This window comes from Sciurus carolinensis, chromosome 12 (genome assembly GCF_902686445.1).
Source record: "Sciurus carolinensis chromosome 12, mSciCar1.2, whole genome shotgun sequence".
Classification (NCBI taxonomy): domain Eukaryota; kingdom Metazoa; phylum Chordata; class Mammalia; order Rodentia; family Sciuridae; genus Sciurus; species Sciurus carolinensis.
Genome location: NC_062224.1, coordinates 104,156,708 through 104,177,529, shown reverse-complemented (window position 1 = coordinate 104,177,529; position 20,822 = coordinate 104,156,708). Strand labels below are relative to the sequence as shown.

Below are 20,822 nucleotides of genomic sequence, written 5' to 3'. Positions count from 1 at the left end.
TTGTCATAGCTGGGTGGGGAGAGGTGGGAGGAGAGGTTGCTATTGATGCCTAGTGGTTAGAGGCTGAGGATTCTGCTAAATATCTGACCATCCACAGGACTGTTCCCCAAAACTAAGAATCATCTGTCCCCAGACGTTGGCACAGCTTCTTCTTGGTATGACATGGTTTGATTGTTGACATATCCTTTGGTCGGGAAGGAAAGGGAGAAATTTTAGGCCACAACTTTGCTCCTATCAAAAAGTGCATTTTGGGATTACATACCAAGATCGAAATTGAATTGGGAACACCATTTTAAATTCCAGAAGTGGTTGCCTTGCTTTGGTTCGAGACAGAGCATTTGTCCCTCCTCTAAATGGCACAGATTTTCCTTACTGGAAAAAGGCATGTTGACCTTATCCACCTTCCCAACCTCCCAAGAAAAATTAGGGCTTCTTGGCTATCATTTATTGTAGGTAGAGCAGACTAAGAAACAGAAGCAAAAAGAAAGTCTGTGCTCACTATAAATTAACTCAGACCTCCAAAATGTTGAATGCTACATATCACTGAGTGAAAAATCCCCCCCAGACAAATCAGAGACAGGTAACAGATAACTGCTGTATGATAATTTTTAAGTGTGTGTATGAGTGAGATCTTTCTTCAGGACTGCCCTTTCCACTTCAGGTACCAGAAGAGGGAACAGGTCTCCTCCTAGAATGTTTTGTCCACAGTTCTTGGAAAAGTACAGCAAAACCTTTCAAGACAAACCACTTCATCATTCTGGGAAAACACCAAGAAGCTGAGTGGTGCTGTTCGAGCAGTTGCTCCTGCTGGTCCTTCCCACCTCTTTAGAACAGCCTCCTTCGAGTGTTTGAAGTGACTGGTCCCTACACTTGGGTTTTTCCCAACTGTGGGTTAGCCCCTTTAGAGGGTTAGGAAGTCAACTCAGATGGTTACAACCAGCATGAGACCTAAGAAAGGATCCAGGAGAAAATCTGAGTACATTACTCAGGGAAAAAGTATTCTTTAATGAAATGTGTGTGTGTGTGTACATCCTGCTTGCAGTGGAAAATATTTCTTACTGTAGGGTCTGACTGAAAAGGTTCCAAAATCATTGCAGTTAATGCTTTTACTTTTGTTCTAGAACATAGATCAGTTGAAACCCTGAAGCGTATTTTTCCCTTGTAACTCAGTGGCCTTAGTGCCATCTCTTACCCGTTCCTAAACAGTCATTATCTGGGACAGTGGATGATTTCCTTTGACTCATCGAGGTTTACCCACAGTGGGCCTAGAGAGGGACCAACCTCTGCAGGATTGTATGGTCATGAGATAGCTCTGCTATCAGGGGAAAAAGTGCTGTAGAGGAGGTGAGCAGTAACCTCAGCCCCTGGAGGGTCTGTGGGACTAGCAGGTGGCATTAAGTCAGGGGCAGAGAACAAGGCCAACATTTGGTTGTAGCAACTAGGGCTGGAGTTGAAGAGAAGGAGAGAGATCAACGGTTCATCCAGGGAAATTCTTTTGAACTCAGAGTAGCAGTATGGTTAACTGATGTTCCACCACATCATGTGAGCCTCCAAGTGTAAGCCCTTTGATGATTGCCAGGCTTGGTCCAAACCCCTAACATACCCTATAAAGTATTCCTTATTGATATTTCCCAGTTATCAGACTCTGTTCTCCTCTCTCCTCTGGCTCACTAGGTTCCAGGCATACCAATCTATTTCAGTTTTTCATACTTGCTGTTCTCCTCTCTGCCATTGGGCCTTCTGTGATGCCTTTTCCTGCATTGGGTTGTTCTTCCCTCCTTCATTTCTCTGGTCTACTCAAGCTTCATCTTTGGACCTTCCTTCCTGGACCTTCCTCTGACTCTGTCTTCAGTTTAATGTCTGTCTGTTTTATGAAGTTTGAGGAGGACAATCGTCAGCTCCATCATGTCCTCTAGTTATGTCAGCATCTATGCTCAACAAGTCTCAGGTGATTACAGAGTGGGTTTTGGGCTGTGGGATAGAACTCAGCCCAATGGCGTGAAGGGCCCCAGCATAGATGGTGAGGAGGAGGAGCTACTTTCAGTCCCTAGAAACAGGGTTGGCCTGACATCTTCTTTTTCTCTCCTAGCCTCATCCTTCTACTTCAAGATACATTTTGGTCAAGTTGCCTATTGTCTCTGTGAACAATTTAACATAAAGGAACTTTTTTTTTTTTTTAATAAAATGAAGTAGAGTCTGAAGAAATTGATTCCCAAATCAAATCACACTCTAATTTATTTAAAAGAAGTGGAGAGCAAAATATTATGTGTAATTCAGTGAATTTTTGATAGATTATAATGATTTACACACGTTGTTGAAGTGCCCTCAGTTTGGACCTCTGTACGGGAACCATCAGCCCAGTCAGACTCCAGGGGCGTCTGTGGATGAGTCCAGCCGCGCTACTCCAGTGGGAGTATAATAGCACCTGCTTATCCTTGAGCCAAGGGCACTGTTGGCTGTTATTAGGGAAGGGGCCTGTTTTAGTCATTTTTTTTTTTGCCACTTTGACCAAAAGACCTGACAAGAATGATTTTGGAGGAGGAAAATCTTATTAGGATCTCACAGTTTCAGAGGTCTCAGTTCATAGATGGCCAACTTCATTGCTGTGTGACAGATGAGGCAGAACATCATGGTGGAAGGGTGTGGTTCAGGAAAGCAACTCAGGGCTTGGCATCAGGAAGCAGAGAGAGAGAGAGAGTTCTCCTCTCACCAAGGACAAACTATGTACCCCAAAGGCATGCCCCAATGACCAATCTCCTCCAGCCATACCTTACCTGACTACAGGTACCACCCACTTAATCCATTCAAATGGATTAATGCCCTGATTAGGTTAAGGTTCTCAGAACCCAATCATTTCACCTCTAAACATTCTTGCATTGTCTCACACATGTGCTTTTGTGGGACGCCTCATATCTGAACTATAATAGGGTGACAGTAGATAGAAATGTGAAGGCACTTTTTACCATCAAGGAGCTGCTTTGAAAGAGTTATGAGGACCCAACCGGTAATCATTAACAACTAGACTTCTGTTCTAAGATACAAGAACCGTGTGTAGCTGGAGTTTTGTGTTGAGCAGCTTCTCTGGGTGTTGAGAGGAAGAGCAGGTGAGTGTGAACTACAGGAGTGTAGCATCCCCCTAGGGCAGGCTTTGGTTCACGGTCTTCGAGTCAGAAGGGTCTGAGAGGTCCCTGAACACCTCATCTTACTTCATTTATAGATGTGAGAACTGGTATTTTCTATCTCTTCTCTCTCTGTAGCACCTATTTATCAAGTGCTTTTTATGAGCTAGTTTGTAGTGGTCATTGTTTTTGTTTTTAGCTTTATCTCTCTTTCATCCAGCTTCTGCAATGGCCCTTGATTTCCTTTCTATGAGAATCTTTTTCTTGGTGGGTGACTTGTTCACCTTAGAAGTGGCAGATAGTTGTCCCAGTACAGCCAGATTGGGTTCAGTGGGACATGATTATTTCTTCATCTTCTCCAGCTTCTGGGTCTGCAGTCCTTGGGATCTTCAGCTTTCAGGCCCTTCCCCCTTCTACTGAACCAGCAGCAGAGATAAAACAGCATTTTGCTTCAGTCTTCATGTTATCTTCCTCTCTCTAGTCAAATCTTCCTCTGCCATCCTCTGAAAGAGATACTTGTGATTGCATTTAGAGCCTACCAGGGTAATGGTGCCTCCATCTTAGATTCCTTAGATTAGGACCTAGTGGTCCCCACTGTCTAAAGTTTCCTGCTTTCCTCTTTTCCCAGTCTAGTCTTCCAATGTCCTTTCACTTCTATGAGATCCTGATATCTTCTTAATATGCTTTACACCTTTTTTGAGGGGGCAGGGTACTGGGGATTGAACTCAGAGGCACTCAACCACCGAGCCACATCCCCAGCCCTTTTTGATATGTTACTTAGAGATAGGGTCTTGGTGAGTTGCTTAGGACCTTGCTAAGTTGCTGAGGCTGCCTTTGAATTCACAATCCTCCTGCCTCAGCCTCCTGAGCCCCTGGGATTACAGGCACATGCCTGGCACTTTACACCTTTTTTTTTGAGGGAGGGGACAGTCCAGTTTAAAAAAGCTAGAATCTGTTTCTATACCTTGTAACCTGGAGTCTATTGGTAAATTATCAGTATGTGAATAACTTTATGAGCCTTATCCTTTTTAATCCTCACACCAACCCTCTTACAAAGGCACTATCCCCAATTTACAGAGAAGAAAACTGTAACTCAGAGTGGCAACTGCATAAACCTGACAGGTATTATAGGTGATAGAACTGGAATTTGAGACTAGCAAGTTTGACTGGAGAGTTTGCACTTTACCCCTTTCTCAGAATCCTTAGTCAAGTATCTTTGGATTGGAAACCTTTTCCAAGGCAGAGGTAGAATGTCATCTGAGGTCTGAATCATACAGTTTAGGCAGGGTAGAGAAGGCAAGGAAGAGGTGGTTCAGGCAGCAGGGAGGCTGGAGAGCAAGGGGTGAATGCTAGAGATGCTTTATGGGACGGACAGGACATGTTGGTGCCTTGTGGAGGTAAAGTGGTAGGAGAAACCAAGGAGCCAGTGGAATGCTTTTGAGTGGACATGGTCACTCAGTATGTGAACTATCCATGGGAATGACATCCCGACTCAACTCTGCTGGGAATTCTACTTGAATTAGGTCCCTTCCTACTTCCTCTCAGTCTCCTCATGATGTGGACTGGTTAAACATCTAACTTCTTTTTGCTAGTTAATCAACCTTTTCTCATGAAGTTTGCCTTTCAAAAGTGAATGCAGCCCAGGTGTGGTGGTGCACACCTGTAATCCCAGCAGTTCAGGAGGCTGAGGCAGGGGGATCATGAGTTCAAAGCCAACCTCAGCAAAAGCAAGGTGCTAAGCAACTCAGTGAAATCCTCTCTCTAAATAAAATACAAAATAGGGCTGGGGGTGTGGCTCAGTGGCCTAGAGCCCCTGAGATCAATCCCCCCAAAAAAGCAAATGCAGTTCTTCCTTGTTATTTATATAGCTAGAGGTAAATAGGTGATTTCTGAACTCAGGAGGGAATTGTGGGTCTAATACTAAAAGACCTATGGTTTGTGTCTATTCTCAGAGGAGAACTTGCAGATTTGTCTAAGCTGGGTTAACAAGTAAGAGGGGAACTCTTTACTTGGTCATGTCTGGTCACTTCCTATATTAATCAGTTTTCCATTACTATAAAAGAATACCTGAGACAGTCAGCTTTTAAAAAGAGGAAAGGTTTATTTTGGCTCATAGTTTTGGCAGTTTTAGTCCATGATCAGTTGACCCCCTGCTTCTGGGTCTGGGGTGAGGCAGTAGTCATGGCAGGAGCATGTGGTGGGGCAAGATGCTCACCGCATGGTAGATGAGAAGTGGGAAAGAGAGAAGAGAGGAGGGTCCCACTGTCACCCTCAAAAGCACATGCCCCATAACCTAACACCTCCCATTAGGCCCCATCTCTTAGGACCAATCCTTTAACATGCCAGCCTTTGGGGACATTCCAGATACGGCCTAAGTACACTTGCCAGAATTAGCAAACAAATCTATGAGATGCCCCATTAAATTTGAATTTCATGTTTTGTAGACAAACAATGTATTACACAAAACTTGCACTAAAATTTTTTGTCACTTATCTGAAATTCAGTTTTAACTGGGCAGCCTGTATTTTGTAATTCTGAATCCAGACCCGCTGCTTCAGGGTTTTCAGGTATGGAAGTGAGCCAGTGGCCATGGCTATGAAGACAGACCGTAAGACCTGGATTGATAAAGGGAGCATAGGGCTGAAGAACCTGGGGGACTGACTTGCAGAGAGATGGTTTGGCGCAAGTTGCCCGGGCCCTCCCTTCCCCTCCTGTTCTGCTGGGCCTCTGCAGTGGTGCCCTGCCTCCAAGGGCTCGGCCACTCACCAGGAACTGCAGCAGCCTCTCCTCGATCTCTTCTTACCTGCTGGCAACCGAAAGGAAACACGTTAGAGGCAGGGCCGAGCCACGACAGCCAACAGGAAATGGTGTCGCTCTCCACTGTGTGCCCTACGTGCTGCCTGTCCCCGTGTGGGCTGGTCGAGGTTGCTCTCCGACCGTCCTCTGTTATGCGGGGTAATTAGGAACGAAGTACCCCTTCTGCATTGCACTTCCCATGGGGTCCTCTGCCTGTGGAGGCAAAAGAGATGGAAATGGCCTCTGTTTCTGAAGAGACTAAGCATATGCCTCTTGGGACAGTGGAGGGCTTAGGCTTTTATGAACTCAAAATTGGAGTTATCCTCAGTGGCCTCACTCTGATTTTGTGGTGTCTCTCACCTGCCATTTAAGCAGTTTTTGAGGTAATTGGAAGACATGCAGGAGGAGGGTGCTCGTCCTGGGAGTGGCAAGTCTGTGGCCCTTGGTGGGTTTGCGGCCTTGGAATGACGGGAACCGAGTTCACCTGTTCATTTGAGGGCCAAACACTGTGGCTTTGACATTTATAGCAACATATTGGACCACGAGATCGACCAGTACTGGGAAAACAGTGCAGAGCATAACAGCAGAGAAGGGAAAGTTGACACCAGAGGAGATCCGACCTTAACTCCTGATCGTCCCCCTTGTTGGCCATTTAATTCATCTCTCAGCCTTGGTGTCTTCTATGAAAAGGAGACAATAGTCACACTAGGATATCTTTGAGGATTTAATGAGATGACGTTTGAAAATGTGAGCAAGTAGTAAGCTCTCTGCTGGCCCCTGCACTGTATCCTGCTCTACCTCTGTTAGGATGCTTTGTGGCACATTGCAATTATTCCATTTCTATGTATTTCCACTAGGCTGTATGTACCCCAATACTTAGGTTTAACTGGGAGTGAAGTCTCTAACTTTTGAATCTTTGTCTTTCCCTCCCTCTGTCTCCAGCCCTCCTACTGAGGACCAGGCAGATCCTGTCCCGTGGGATGTGCTTAGGAGCAGCATCCTAGAAGTATATTAGGAGATCCCCATTAGACTCTCAATGCTGGAGACAGAGCCTCCGTATACACTAACGTGCTCAAATACACATAGGTTTCCGTGACTTCCCAGCTTTGCTAGCCTGCTCTTCTCATTAGTAAGTTCTAGGATTCCTGTGATATCTCTCTCCTTTTGATCTCTGCTTCAACAGGTTTATTAATTTCATCAGTGCAGTTCAAGTTCAACCCATCAAACTTTAAGTGAGTACCCCTTAACTTGCCAGACACTGGGCTAGGTTTGGGAGGAACCCAGTACAAGGGTGTTATTGTTTGGATGTTAAGTGTCCCCAAAGATCCTGTGTTGAAGGGTTGCTTACCAGCCAGTGGCGCTGTTGAGGTGTGATGAAAACTTTAGGAGATGGGGTCTAATGGAAGGAAGTTAAGTCGTTTGGGGTGCGCCCTTACAGTGGATATTAGGACCCTGGCTGCTCCTTTCTTTCTTTTTGTTTCCTGATTGCCATGAGGAGAGCAATTTTCTCTGCCACACACTTCTGCCATGATTTACTGCCTTGCCACAGACCCAAAAGCAATGAAGCCAAGTGACTATGGAGTGAAACTTCTGAAACCATGGGTCAAAATAAATCTTTCCTCCTTGTAAGTTGATTATCTCAGGTACTTTGTCACAGTGATGGAAAACTGACTAACACAGACGGTATCTCCATTTTGAGGTGTTTCAGATTTAGTGGAAGAGACAGATGAGAAAGCAAAATTTCTCTAGGATGTGGTAAGGGCAGTGATGGAGGTGGGCACAGAATTTTATAGGAGCACAGAGCAGGGTCCTTTTCCTTAATTATATTTTTTCTCCAAGAATCCCATTGTCCCTGCTTCTAATAGGTAGACAGAGGAATTAGGTTATAATTTCTGCCCTCAGCACTTTATGAATAATGGGGGTTAGACATCAGCCAGTGGTTGATAGGCATCTCTTAAAGATCCAGCTGGAAGCCTTTTGTGCTGGAGAAAAAAAAGTTCTAAGGGGCAAGAAAGTAGGAGGTCACAGGTTGCATGGCCTGGTTGTAGTTTGGTTGGGCCTGGGGGAATTTGGGGAGCAGGTGGGTTCAGTCAAGGGCTCACTTGGTGACAAGAGCATGACATATCTTATGGCTGGGCCTGCCACCCATGCCATATTTTTGCTTCTTTCAAGTTAGCTTTATGTTTGTTCTCTTTCCTGTGTAACTTTCCTGTTTTTCTGATATTTGTGTCTTCTCTAGTTTTTATTTCTCCTCATTCCCTTTCCTGTCTGCATCCCCACGTTTTTTGCTGCTCAATCTCCTCTCCTCTCATTATCCTTTCTTAACACCACGTTCCTTGCTTTATACACTGGAGCCTGCTTGGCCTTTTAAATCTGTCTGCCTGCCTCTGCCTCCATGTGCTCAAACACACCTGTTAAACTCTTCGGGTTTGGGGAGGAAATTCTCATTTCCAAAGCCTCTTTGTATAGTGAGAAAGAACATCTCATGTGTACCTGGGTATCCTAGGAAACAGAACTCAGTTTCTGAACAGGGCAGATTCTGCACCCTGCATTTGTAAGACACGGTGAAAGGCGTCTTGCAACTGGGCAGCAGAGGAGAATCAGTGCCTTGATTAGCTGAGGAAAGAGAACAACCATCCCGTTCTCCTGCCGTTCTCTCTCGCTGTCACTACCTCTGATGTTTCTCTTTGTCTCTCCCCTTCCCTGTACTTCTTTCTCTTTCTGACCTATTTTTGGTTCTACTTCCCATGTTTCTCCTTGATCTTTTTTCTCACTCCCTTCCTAAATTTCTTTCTTTGGTCTTGAGAGATCGAGTTCAAAGCAGTGTCTGAATCTCTGTTCCCCCAAGTCCTTCCTTTTCACATCATGGTATGGGAGTTTGGTCAGAAAAGATGGAGAAGACTTGGAAAGCTTGTCCAGTTCCTGGGTCTTTATGAGAGTAGGATTTCTTTCTGATTCCTATTTTGAGGTAGGGTGAACATATACTTATGGAATCTCAAAATTGAAAGAAATCACCATTGGTCAATAAAATGGCCTTCCACACAATGAAGGTACTTTGCTTCCTGAGGAGCTCTGTAACCTGTCCTTGAGTACCGCTAATTGGAAAGGGTATCCCACATCAAGGAGCCTGCAGGGTTGTTGACCAGCACTGCTTCTTCATGGTCACTGTGAGGATTATGTTGTCCTGGGTCTGTGTTATTGGTACCTGTTGATCCTGCATCTGCTTCCTAGAGCATAAATCTTTCATACAGTTCTCTTTCAAACATTGAAGACATGTCAAGTATTGAAGACACTTCAAGTATTTTCTTTAAAACTTGAAATATTTCAGAGGTTCCTCCTAAAGCAATAAAATAAGATAAACCATTCTTGACCCCTTTCAACTACAATGAAAAAATCCAGTTTTCTAAAAGACTAATTTCCTAAAGGTTCTGAATAGCTGACTCAGTCCTGGAAAGGTTATGAGGGATAGAAAGTATAATCTCACAGATGAAGACTAAAACTAGCAAATTTTAAACTGATACTTTATTCAATTAGCATTAGTAGTCCCTGTGTCAAAAAACAATGTTAATTGCTAGAGATGTTGAACATTTTTTTCATAAATTTGTTGATTGATTGTATATCTTCTGTGAAGTATCTGCTTGACTGATGTGATCATACAATACATATAATCAGAAAAATGAGAAATTACACTTCATTTATGTATGATCTATCACAATGTATGAAAGCATTCTACTGTCATGTACAACAAATTAGACAACTTTAAAAAATTTTAAAAACCAATGTTAATTATACACATTATGGCTAACAGAGATCATTCTTAATATTCAATACCATCTAATTTTATTTCTACAGCTAGGCCATGGTACTTTCCTATTTTGTAGATGAAAAAAAAAAAAAAAAAAAAGAGAGAGAGAGAAAGAATCCTGGTAGTCAATAACTTGTGTTAAGTCTCCCAGTTCTTATGTTGAGTCATGACCTAAACTCCATTCTTCTGACTCTTAGTCTTCTACTGCATCATTCCTAAATACCTGTGTGTCCTTGTCTCACCAAAGTACCTGAATTGTCATGGGAGTATGTCTCTTTAAGACAAGGTGGTTGGTGTAGACAATCTAATAGGATTCTTATGGATTATTTTTTATGCATGTTTCTGAATATGACTATGGAAGGTGGAAAAGTGGAAGCAAAGAAACCTAGTTCAGATCAAAGAGTAGTTTGGAGCTTAATTATAAGAATACTGATAAAGTGTGAAGACTACCAAAGTTATTACCCATCATAAGCATCAGTGTGACTGAATTGTTAGTGAAAATTCTAAGTGTCAAAGTAGAGTGCAATGACTTAATCCTTTAGTGTTGTTAATCCAGAGGAATTTCCCTCAGGAGAGAAGAAGTAGAGGAATCTAAGAAACTATGAAATAAAAAATGTGAGGGTCTAAGTAGGCTGGAAAGGGGGGTGACAGGAGAAGAGTCAGGCACCCGGATGCTGGGAACTTCTGTGCTGCTCATAAGTTGGGACTTCGATGATTCTAGTTGATAAGCCTTCCTTCTTTGCAAAGTGAAACCCAGATGGCTAAATTTAACTCAACTCGACACCACTGGTGATTCACCCAGGCTCAGGTGCGCCCACATACAGCTGGCATCAGCTTTGTGTGCTTTCCAGGCTGAGCCTGCTGCAGCCCAGCTCCCCCTGAGGAACAGGAGGGGGCAGCCAGGCTGTGGTAACCTTCACCCTTCTGTGTTTCCATCTGCAGCATCCTGGCCACCGCGGGGACCCACTTCAACACCCACGTGGACCTGAGGACCCTCCGGGCTGTGCGTGTCCTGAGGCCCTTGAAGCTGGTGTCAGGGATACCTAGTGAGCACTTGCTTTCTTCCTTCTGCTCTGATAGTAACTTTATTGATATGTCTTCCACTGGATCCTGGGTTGGAGACAAGTTAGGATAAATAAGAAACAATTCCTCCAGGGAGGAGGCCCCGGTGGTAATAAAGATGCAGCAGTAGGGCATAACATTTCACTTTGAAATTGAACTTCTTTTTCAGCTTTAAAAGATAATGGAATATTTTTATAGAACATTTGGAAAGTAGAGAAAACAACAAAAAAGAAAATGAACATCTCTCATGTTAGCAAACCTTTTCATTCATTTTTCCTGGACATTTTAATATAATTGGAATCATTATGCATATATAGTTTTGTATGCCCAAATAAGCATTTTACCTTCTCTTATGTGTATCATGATGTATTTAGCCATTTTTATGTGACTGAACAATGTGAAAAATAAAAATAGGTAATCTTCATTTTTTTCCCCACTATGAAGAGTGTCACAACATCTTTTTACTTAAATCTGTATTCAAATATCTAATCATTTTCTTAGACTAGAAGCCTAGAAGGGCAATGTGGGGGTCAAAAGCAGATAATTGTACTGATTGTGCTCCTCCCGCCATGGATGAGAGAGCTGGTCTGAGATAGGTTGATAGGGAGATGGACTTTGTCCCTGTTCTTGTAAGATTTATAGCCAAGCAGGGCTAGGCCTGACTTTCTCTAGGAATGGAACACATTCCAATAAGTTCAACCTACAAGAGGAATTCAGAAGACAACGGGGATGAAACAGGAGGAGGTAATGTGCGTGTAACTGAGGAGGGATGGTGAGGAGGAAGGAAGGTGGAAGAGGGAACGTGGTCATGGCTATCTTTGGCCTGACTGGCCTGGTTATCTCTTTGTGAATTATCTCTGTCATCTCAGGACCAATGGCTGTCTTCTCTTGGAGACTTGCCTCCTTCTAGGACAGGAGGACAGAGCTGCCCTGGCAGATGGTGCTGAGGGGGGCCACAGGTCACTCTCTTTCCCCACTCTAGGCCTGCAGATCGTGTTGAAGTCCATCATGAAGGCCATGGTGCCTCTTCTGCAGATTGGCCTTTTGCTCTTCTTTGCCATTCTGATGTTTGCTATCATTGGCTTGGAGTTCTACAGTGGGAAGTTACATCGAGCATGCTTCATGAACAATTCAGGTAAGTCTGTTATTTTCTCTTTTCTGCTTTTTCCCTTCCTTTTTCCTTTGGTCACAGGGATAATTTTAGGGCATTTGGAGCCTGGTTGGAAAATGTGCATTCTATCCCAATCCTGGAATTAGAATCAGAAATGTCTAAGTCAGCTGTTTTTTGAGGCACAACCAGCTTAAAGATCCCCATTTGACACTAGCATTGCAAAGAAAATAACCTTTTAGGTTTGTAATTGGAAGATTTCAAATAGGAGGTCTCAGCTTCATCTTATGGTAGAGGGCTATATCTAATGCATGTCCCAAACCATCAGTCTGAAAAAACATCCTTTATCCAGTGGCATCTTTTGCCTACAGGCCAGTGGGACTCAGGAGACTATAGTTAGACTGGGTCCCTCTGGAATCCATGGAGACATTTTCCCTCTATGCTCCATTTTAGATTTTCCTTGCTCTCTGTTTTGACCCAGGCATAGTATGGAGGAACTGAGAGAACTCTGAGCTTGGCTTGGCAAGTGTGCTTGGGAGGTTGGTGGGGTGGGTGCACAAACCATAAATTCTTATCTTTTTGTATCTTATTTGTTCTTTTCAAGTTGAGTAGAGGACCCTAGGAGGAAAGGGAGCGGTGGACAGGCTGAAGGATCTCAGATAGGCACCATGTTTTTATGAAAACATCTTCCAAGCATTTTAACTTTTTACCTTTTATCAAAAGCTAGAAATCTATGCTAGAACAATATCCACTAAAGGGACTATAGTTTAGAACTGTCCCCAAGAAATCCAGGGAGAAGTCAGAGTTTATCCTGGAATCTACAATTAGACAGTCATCAAGATTCTGCCTTTCCCTCAGAGTCTTCTGCGGGACTCAGTCCTGCAAATTCCTGTGATGGAACAGATGAGGGTGGAGGTTGGGGTCTGCAGAAAGTGGCTGGTCATGTGAAGGAGAGACTGTTTTCAGAAGAGACTGGAAAACCTCAGGATGAACCCATGGCATGTGAGCTGGGAGGTATAGAGAGACAGAGAAGAGGGTGCCTGAGACAAGAAGGGCGAGCCTCTGTCTACAGCAGTAGAATTGTTTACTTTTGGCTTCCTGGGGTTGTTTCCAGCTCATGCTAAGCACCATGTGGCTTATCCTCACCCTCCAAATGTGTCTGCAGGTATTCTAGAAGGATTTGACCCCCCACACCCTTGTGGTGTGCAGGGCTGCCCAGCTGGTTATGAATGCAAGGACTGGATCGGCCCCAACGATGGGATCACCCAGTTTGATAACATCCTTTTTGCTGTGCTGACTGTCTTCCAGTGCATTACCATGGAAGGGTGGACCACTGTGCTGTACAATGTGAGTAGAGCTGTGGGGCTGGGGAGGAGGAGGGCAGAAATCCGCAGGGAAGCAGAGGCCTGGAGGGAGGCTTCTGGGGTTGTTTGTCTGGGGATCAGTCGGGGCTAAGTGTACTCAACTGTGAGGAGTCTTAGCAGTTCCTTCCACTTCTTGGTCTCACCTCTCACATAGGTTTGGAACATAATTAGAATATTACATTCTGTACTAGACGAGTGAACAAACTAGTTAAATCAGATCACCTTAATAGTTCCAGAGTTTGTTGGTTCCAGGCGGTGGTGGAGTATAATGAGGGGTGCTAATAGCTGGAAGGTTCTTGGTTACTGTCCTCAAAGAACTCATCATCAGGTTGGGAAGCGGTTACTCATCAGAGTCAGCTGGGAGCTTTAAAAAATTATACCACCTGGGCTCCACTCCAGGCTAATTAAGTGGGGAAATCTAGGGGTGAAGGCCTGTCATGGACATTGTTTTAAAGCTTCCTGACCGATTCCAATATCTAGTCACTGTCTAGAACTACTGCATTACATGCACATAGGAAACATGGTTAATCGTAAGGAGTGCTTGCTGAAAATTCAGATTCCCAGACCCGTTCTCTAGAGTGTCTGATTTTGCAGAGTTGGTGATCTGTGCTTTCTACAGTGACCTTGGTGATTCACATGATCAGACATGTTTAGAAGATTCCAAGTTGGTATATAAGACAAGGCTGTCAGGCTGCCTGTCAAGGATGTTGGGGATTCCTGAAGGGAGACAGAAGTTAGAAAAGGTGACCATAAAGTCTCTCTGCTTTCCAGAGTCTGATTGTAATAAGTTATCCAAGGCTTGGTGCAGAGTCCAAGTTCAAACATGAGAGGCTGGGAGAGTGTAGTGTGATGCACGTTGAGCCAGGTGGGCAATTTGGGCAGTTGCTTATAAACTGTACCCCTCTATACATTCAGTGAGTCCCCTGTTCTCAAGACAGATCCCTTTCAAATGATCATCCTTCATACATACACTCCCACAACCTGACTTTATCTTAAGGTGCCTTCTGTTTCTTTCAGCTCTTCTCTTGATCTTTTTAATTTGAATTTACCTATATAAAGCTTAGCAGGTGGGGCACAGGATGGCTTATACAAAGCAGTCTTTAGGAGGAGCTCTGAATATAGTTTACACTGGAGGGAAGGAAATACTCTATCTTATCAGAGGCTGAGTCAGATTGTAATGTCTGGAGAACAAGGATTGTGTGAGTGTATGTATGTATGTAGTAATATCCATTACAACCAATCCTCCTTAGGCACAGGATCTGTGTCTATGGATTCAACCAACCACAGATGGAAAATAGTCTAAAGAAGATATTAGGTTGTTGCTGACATGTACTGTGTAGTTAGGCCTATGATAGTTGTATCTGTACTAAACACATAACAGACTTTTTGTTCTCATCAACATTCCCTAAACAATAAAGTATAACTATTTATGTAGTATTTACACTGCAGTAGGTGTGTTAAGCAAGTATATGGGAGGAAGTTATATATAGGTTATATAAATACCATTTCATTTTAAATAAAGAACTTGAGCATGCTCAGCTTTGGTGTCCATGGGTGGTCCTGGACCAGTCCTCTGCAATATACCAAAGGATGACGGTACCGACTTGGGTCTGTTCCATACAGGACGAGCAAGGCAGAACTGAGAAGCTTCACAGAGAAGAGTGACAGGCTGTCATGCTAAAGCTCCAAAGGGTGGTAAAGTCCAGGAGCTGGCCGTGACCCAGAAACCCCTGGTGGACACTGGGATTCTTTTCAGCTGTGGGAGGCAGCAGGAAGGAGAGAAGGGGGGCAGCGTAGATGAGTGCAGTCACTCCTCATTTGAAATGTGAAGATCGTCTTGAGGCCATGTCACTGGGATTAGTCAGGCACCTCAAGAGATTGCAGCACTGGCCCACCGGCGGCTGGTGTCACTTGTGGGACTTTGGGAGTGATGGACTTCAATTATATGTGTAGACTCACCTAAGTGATGTGATAAATGCATTGAAAGTCTGAAAAGACAAGTGTTGCATCTGAGGATCTAGGCGTGATCCATTGGTTCTCTCTAGCCAGGGCTCAGATGGTACTGAGACATGCGAGAGCAAAGTGAAAAACCTCTCATTATTCTTGCTTGCATTCATTCATTCAGCATGTATTAACCGAGCATCTACTATAGACCAAATACTGTGCTAAGCACTAGGAAGAGACAGAGAAAATAGTACCATCCCTGTTCTCATGGTGTTCTCTTCAGATTCCTATCTCTCTCCAGTTACCTGTCAACCACAGCAATGGAGGACATAGAAGGACAGTGATCTTGCTCTCCTCTAGTTTTGCTCCACCAAGGAATTGGGGGAGAGAGGACAAGAGGTCACACTGCAGACCCTCTAAAACCTTTTACTGCCTCAGTTCCCAGAGCCACAGATTCACACCCTCTCATGTCAGTCATTGACTTCAGGCCTCCTGATGACTGGATCAATGGTTGGGGACCTAGGTGAGTTGTAGGGTTGGTTCCCAAAAAGAATCATGGGGCATAATGAACTCAGGTGTACTTAGAAAACACATCACTTTCTAAAGTTTTAGAGCTAGGGGCAGGGCAGGGGCCACGAATCCCAAGTAGAAATGATAGTCATACATAGGTGGATAGCGACACTTTGATTCAGGGGAAGTTAGGGAAAAAGGCACCCAAGTTTCAGTCAGTGTGACAAAAATAAAGTTTGATTTCTTAGGAAGAGAGGGAGCCAGCAAAAGCTGGGCTTCAGCAGGGCGGAATCCGGAGGATGAGGCATGACCCACAGGACTCTGAGCACACGGTGCAGACTTAGGGTCTCCCACCAGCAGAGAGACTTGCTCAGGGAGACTCCTCACGTGTGGAACCACATCGCATAAGCCTTTTAGGTACCTAGTTCAGTCATTTCTCCTGGAAGGGAAAGGGGGTTGGAAACAGAAAGGAAAATAACAATTTAAATATTCTAGACAACTCTTCCTGCCATTTTTTTCAACCAGTTTATGCCCATTGAAAGTGGGAGATGAGCCAGGTACACGCCTGTAGTTCAAGTTCCTCGTGAGTCTGAGGCAGGAGATTTGCCAAGGTCAAGGCCAGCCTAGGCAACCTAGAATGACCCTGTCTCAAAACAGTCTGGGGAGGTAACTTGGTGAGTGAATGCCCCTGGATTAGTACCTAGTATAAAAAAGAAAGAGAGAGAGAGAGAGAGAGAGAGAGAGAGAGAGAGAGAGAGAGAGAGAGACAGAGAGAAAGATAAAGAAAGAAAGAAAGAAAGAAAAGGAAGACATCAATTAGAAATGCCTAGACCTTGGCTGAAAATTTGCTGATTCTAATAGCCCCTATCAGTAACACCTGAGTATTTGTAATTTTTTCTTTTTTTGAAATTTAGATTTTTATTTATTTATTTTTATTTTAATTTTTATTTTATTTTTTGCAGTGCTGGAGATTGAACCCAGGGCCTTGTGCTTGTGAGGCAAGCACTCTACCAACTGAGCTATATCCCAGCCCGAAATTTAGATTTTTTAAATGACAAAATTTACACACATATATAATCACATTCTGGTTGCACACCATGGAGTTAATTATGAACAACTAGTCAGTTGGGTATTATATATGTGTTTCTCTATATAGAAAAATGACTCACTGAACCATTATCCCTACCACTACCAATAAGAAGCAAATATAACTATATTGATTTCCCTCTCTCCTGTTCCTCCTCCTGGGAAGGTCCAATGCACCCAGCTGCTATGTTTTTTCATGCAGAGTCTTAAGAGAAGGAGAACCCCTATTCCCAGCCCACTCTCCCTTCTACTCAGTGGGGGCAACAAATATGCAAGATTTATTGGTGCCAGTTACACCCAAGCCAGTGGGAGAACCTTCAGGTTTATACAGCACAGAGAAACTCACTGCAGCCTCAGGGCTGGGCTCAGCCTTTTATATATAATGTACAAGTTTCTTATGTTTGCATTCCTTTTCTGCTGCACAGACTCTTCCTAAATTCCTCTCTCTGACCTTATATTGCTCTGCCATCGGTTACTATTAATTTCTACCTTTGATTACTATTAATTTCATTTGCATGCAGCTTTTCTCATTATAATCTTTATTGTAAGTGGGGAAGGTTCACATTATCAGGGCAATATGGAGTTGCCCATGCTTAATTTAGTCTCTACCAAAATTTCAGCTCTCTTTGGTCAGACTCCAACTGTATTCCTGGCTCCCCTCCCTTTGGTGGTGGAAAGAATGCAAAGCAGATTACAGTTCTGCTGGCTGCCTCCACCTGTTTTGACTGTCTCTCCCAAAGGTCTCCTCAACTTGCAAACCCTCCCCTGTACTTACCAATTTCATTGATTTTATTTCTCCTCACCCAGATAGGTGTTCCCTTTCCAGCACAGTATGTTCTTTCTCTGGCCAGTGCTGTTCACTCAGCAGATGCCACTGTGGCTTGGGTGTTAACTGCTGATCATCTTTTCCCAGACCGGGTGTGGCCAAGGGAGTTGACTGTCTCCTGATCCTGATCTGAGTCTTATTTCTCCTTGTCACCCTAGTTTTATGTGGCTTGTTCGTTCAGTTAGTTATTTCCTTGTCTGGGGTTGTGGCTCAGTGGTAGAGTGCTTGCCTGGCATGTGTGAGGTACTGGGTTTAATTCTCAGCACCACTTATAAATTAGTTAATTAATTAATCAATTAATTAAAGGTCTATTGACAACTAAAAAGGATATATTTATATATGTAAACAAATATATAGATTGCAGAGGTTCCCAGTCCTTGTCAGTTACCCCAATCTCCGTTCTTAAAGGCCAATAGTTTTCATTCATATTTCTGTAGCTGGAGCTATCTGCCTTCTTACTTGCTGTTGATCTACATGCAGATGCAGGTGAACATACAGGTATCAGATTCTAAGAGCCCTCACAATACAGGGTCCCAGACTCCTGCGAGAACTCAGGAACATGAAAGTCTAGATGGGGATATAATGGGGGAATCAGCCTTTTCCAAAGCATAACTGATCCCAGATCCAAATATCTATGTATTTTAACCAACTATACCCAGATCCTAGGTCAGCTGATGTGCCTCACAGTTCTGCCATCGTAAGATGCCATGCTGGAGCTGTGCATTGTCCCCAGCTTGGCAGCTTTGCCATATGTCTATTGTGACTGCCTGGGATGCGCTGTACTGCTGAAGTGGGAGGGGTCTTTAGAGACTTCAGTCTTGGAACAGGAAGAGGCAACTTATAGTCTGGGTGCTTTCTGGGAGTCTTCCTCACCCCTGGGAAGTAATAATGCCTCTGGCCTCTCCAGAGTTGAGGTTTATTAAATGGTTAACATCTATTCACTGTCTGCCTCACTAAGATTCTGCTTACGAATGCTTAGCATCAGCATATTGAAAGAACAGCATATCCCAGGGGTGATGGAAAGCTGCCATTCTCTTCTCCACATCTTCCTGATTTTGTGTATCTATAGAGGACGCTTTGGGTTCTGAGAGCTGTTTAGGGAATATGTCTACTCATCTGTGCCTCAGTCATCTCCCATTACCTCCTCTGCATGTGCAGGTGACAGTGGAACATACTCAAAACTCATCAGGCAAGTCAGTGGTAGGAGCCTATGAGCATTTGATGACAGTAGAACTGAGACGTATCAGCTGACCTAGGATGAGGGGGACAGTTGGTAAAATTTGTAGACATCTGAATCTAGGATCAGTGATGATCTGGAATAGGGTGATTTTCCTCCCATGTAGATTTCCCTGTTCCTGTTCCTTTCAGGAGTCTGAGACTCTGTATTACAGTGGGCACTTGGAATCTGGCAACCTGTGTGTTTACCAGTGGCTTGTGTAATCCTTGGGGGATGATTCCTGGATCCTGGAAGTTAGACTGCCTCCTTTCCCACAAAGCCTGGGAGGTGCGGTGCATATGCTTAGTAAGGAGCTATGGTAGCTTCCTCCCAATTCCTCCAGAGGGATTAGCAGCACACCTTGTTTGCCAGGCTCTTCAAGGAGGGAAGAGAGTAGATGGAGAAACTGTTTCCAGAACTTAGTAAGACTTTTCTCTCCTCTCTTTACTTTCATAGGTAATTACAGATTCATTCATTAACTCATTATTTATTTAGCAAACATTTATTAAGTGCCTATTATATACCAGGTACTGTTCTAGATGCTGTGGATACAGCAGAGAATAAATGCATTCTACTGTTGTATACAACCAATTAGAACAAATTAAAAAAATTTTAAAAAATATGGGAAGGCCCCTGCCCTCATGAAGCTTCCATTCCAGCAAGAAACCACATGGAGGATAAATAACCACAGTGTGGGGTGTAATCAGACAGTGATTGATGCTGTGGAGAAAAATAAAGCAGGGAAATGGAGAAGCTGGCTGCAACTTGGAATGTCATGGAGGTCCACACTGAGAGGATGGCATTTGAACAAAGTTTGAAAGCAGGTGAGGGAGGGAAACCAGAGGCTTTCTGGGGCAAGAGTCTCCCAGGTAGCTGGAACAGCAAGTGTGAAGATGCTGAGAAGGGTCCCTACCAGGTATACTCGCAGAATAGCAGAGGCCAGTGTGTGGGAATGCAAGGGGAGGTGAGGCATTTTAGTCAGCTTTTTCGCTTAAAGACCTGACCAGAACAACTATAAAGGAAGAAAGGTTTATTTAGGGGCTCATAGTTTCAGAGGTCTCAATCCATAGACAGCAGGCTCCATTCTCTGGGGCTCCAGGTGAGGCAGGACATCATGGCAGAAGAATATGACTGAGGGAAGCAGTTCACATGGTAATCAGGAGGTAGAGAGAGGTCTCCACTGGTTGGATACAAATACATACCCAAAGCCACACCCCAGTTCCCCCCTCCTCCAGCCATACCCCACCATTTCAGTCACCACTCAGTTAATCCCTATCTGGGGATTAATTCACTGATTAGGGTAAGACTCTCACAACCCAATCATTTCTCCTCTGAACCTTCTTGGGTTATCTCACTTGTGAGCTTTTGGGGGACACCTCACATCCAAACCATAACATGAGGCCAGGCCACGATGGAGTGGTAACAGATCGTGTGAAGACTTGTAGGCCTTGGAGAGGCTCTGGTTTTCACTGAGCAAGGTGGTAAGCCGTTGAAAGTTTGGGGGACAAAAGAGAGACGCCCTGAGTTATGCTCTTAAGAAGATCACTCCAGCCGCTGTGCCGAGAACAGATGCTAAAAGGAGCCAGGCTGGCCACCCACAGACAAGTCAGAAGGTCAGTGCAATGATTTTAGAGAGTAATGATGGATGCTGGGTCCAGGGTGGTAGCAGTGAAAGAGGTGAAAGGTGGATTTACTCTTAAGGTTGAGCTCATGGAATTTTCTGGTGGATTGGACATCGAGTAGGAGAAAAAGTAGAGCCATTCATTAAGTAGGGGAAGATTGTAGGAAAAGTGGGTTGGGAGAAGGATTAAGAATTGAGTTTGGACATGTTAAACTTATTAGACGTGGTAGTAGGAGGATGAATTTGAGTGAAAGAGTTCAAGGGTTAAGCCTAAGCTGGAGATGTAAATTTGGGAATTTTCAGTGTGTGGTTAGCATTTAAAGTCATGGTACTAGGTGAGACTTTAAAGAAGAAAGGAAATGACT

The 20,822-nt window shown here is 43.9% G+C and overlaps 1 protein-coding gene across 1 annotated transcript in view; it reads left to right on the top strand.

Moving 5' to 3' along the window:
• The window catches only part of Cacna1e (calcium voltage-gated channel subunit alpha1 E), a 453,197-nt gene that overhangs the window by 234,431 nt on the left and 197,944 nt on the right, over nt 1-20,822 (top strand). Inside the window, 3 exon segments of the mRNA XM_047520455.1 lie at nt 10,663-10,766; nt 11,765-11,917; nt 13,056-13,237. Coding sequence (XP_047376411.1) covers nt 10,663-10,766; nt 11,765-11,917; nt 13,056-13,237 — 439 coding nt within the window.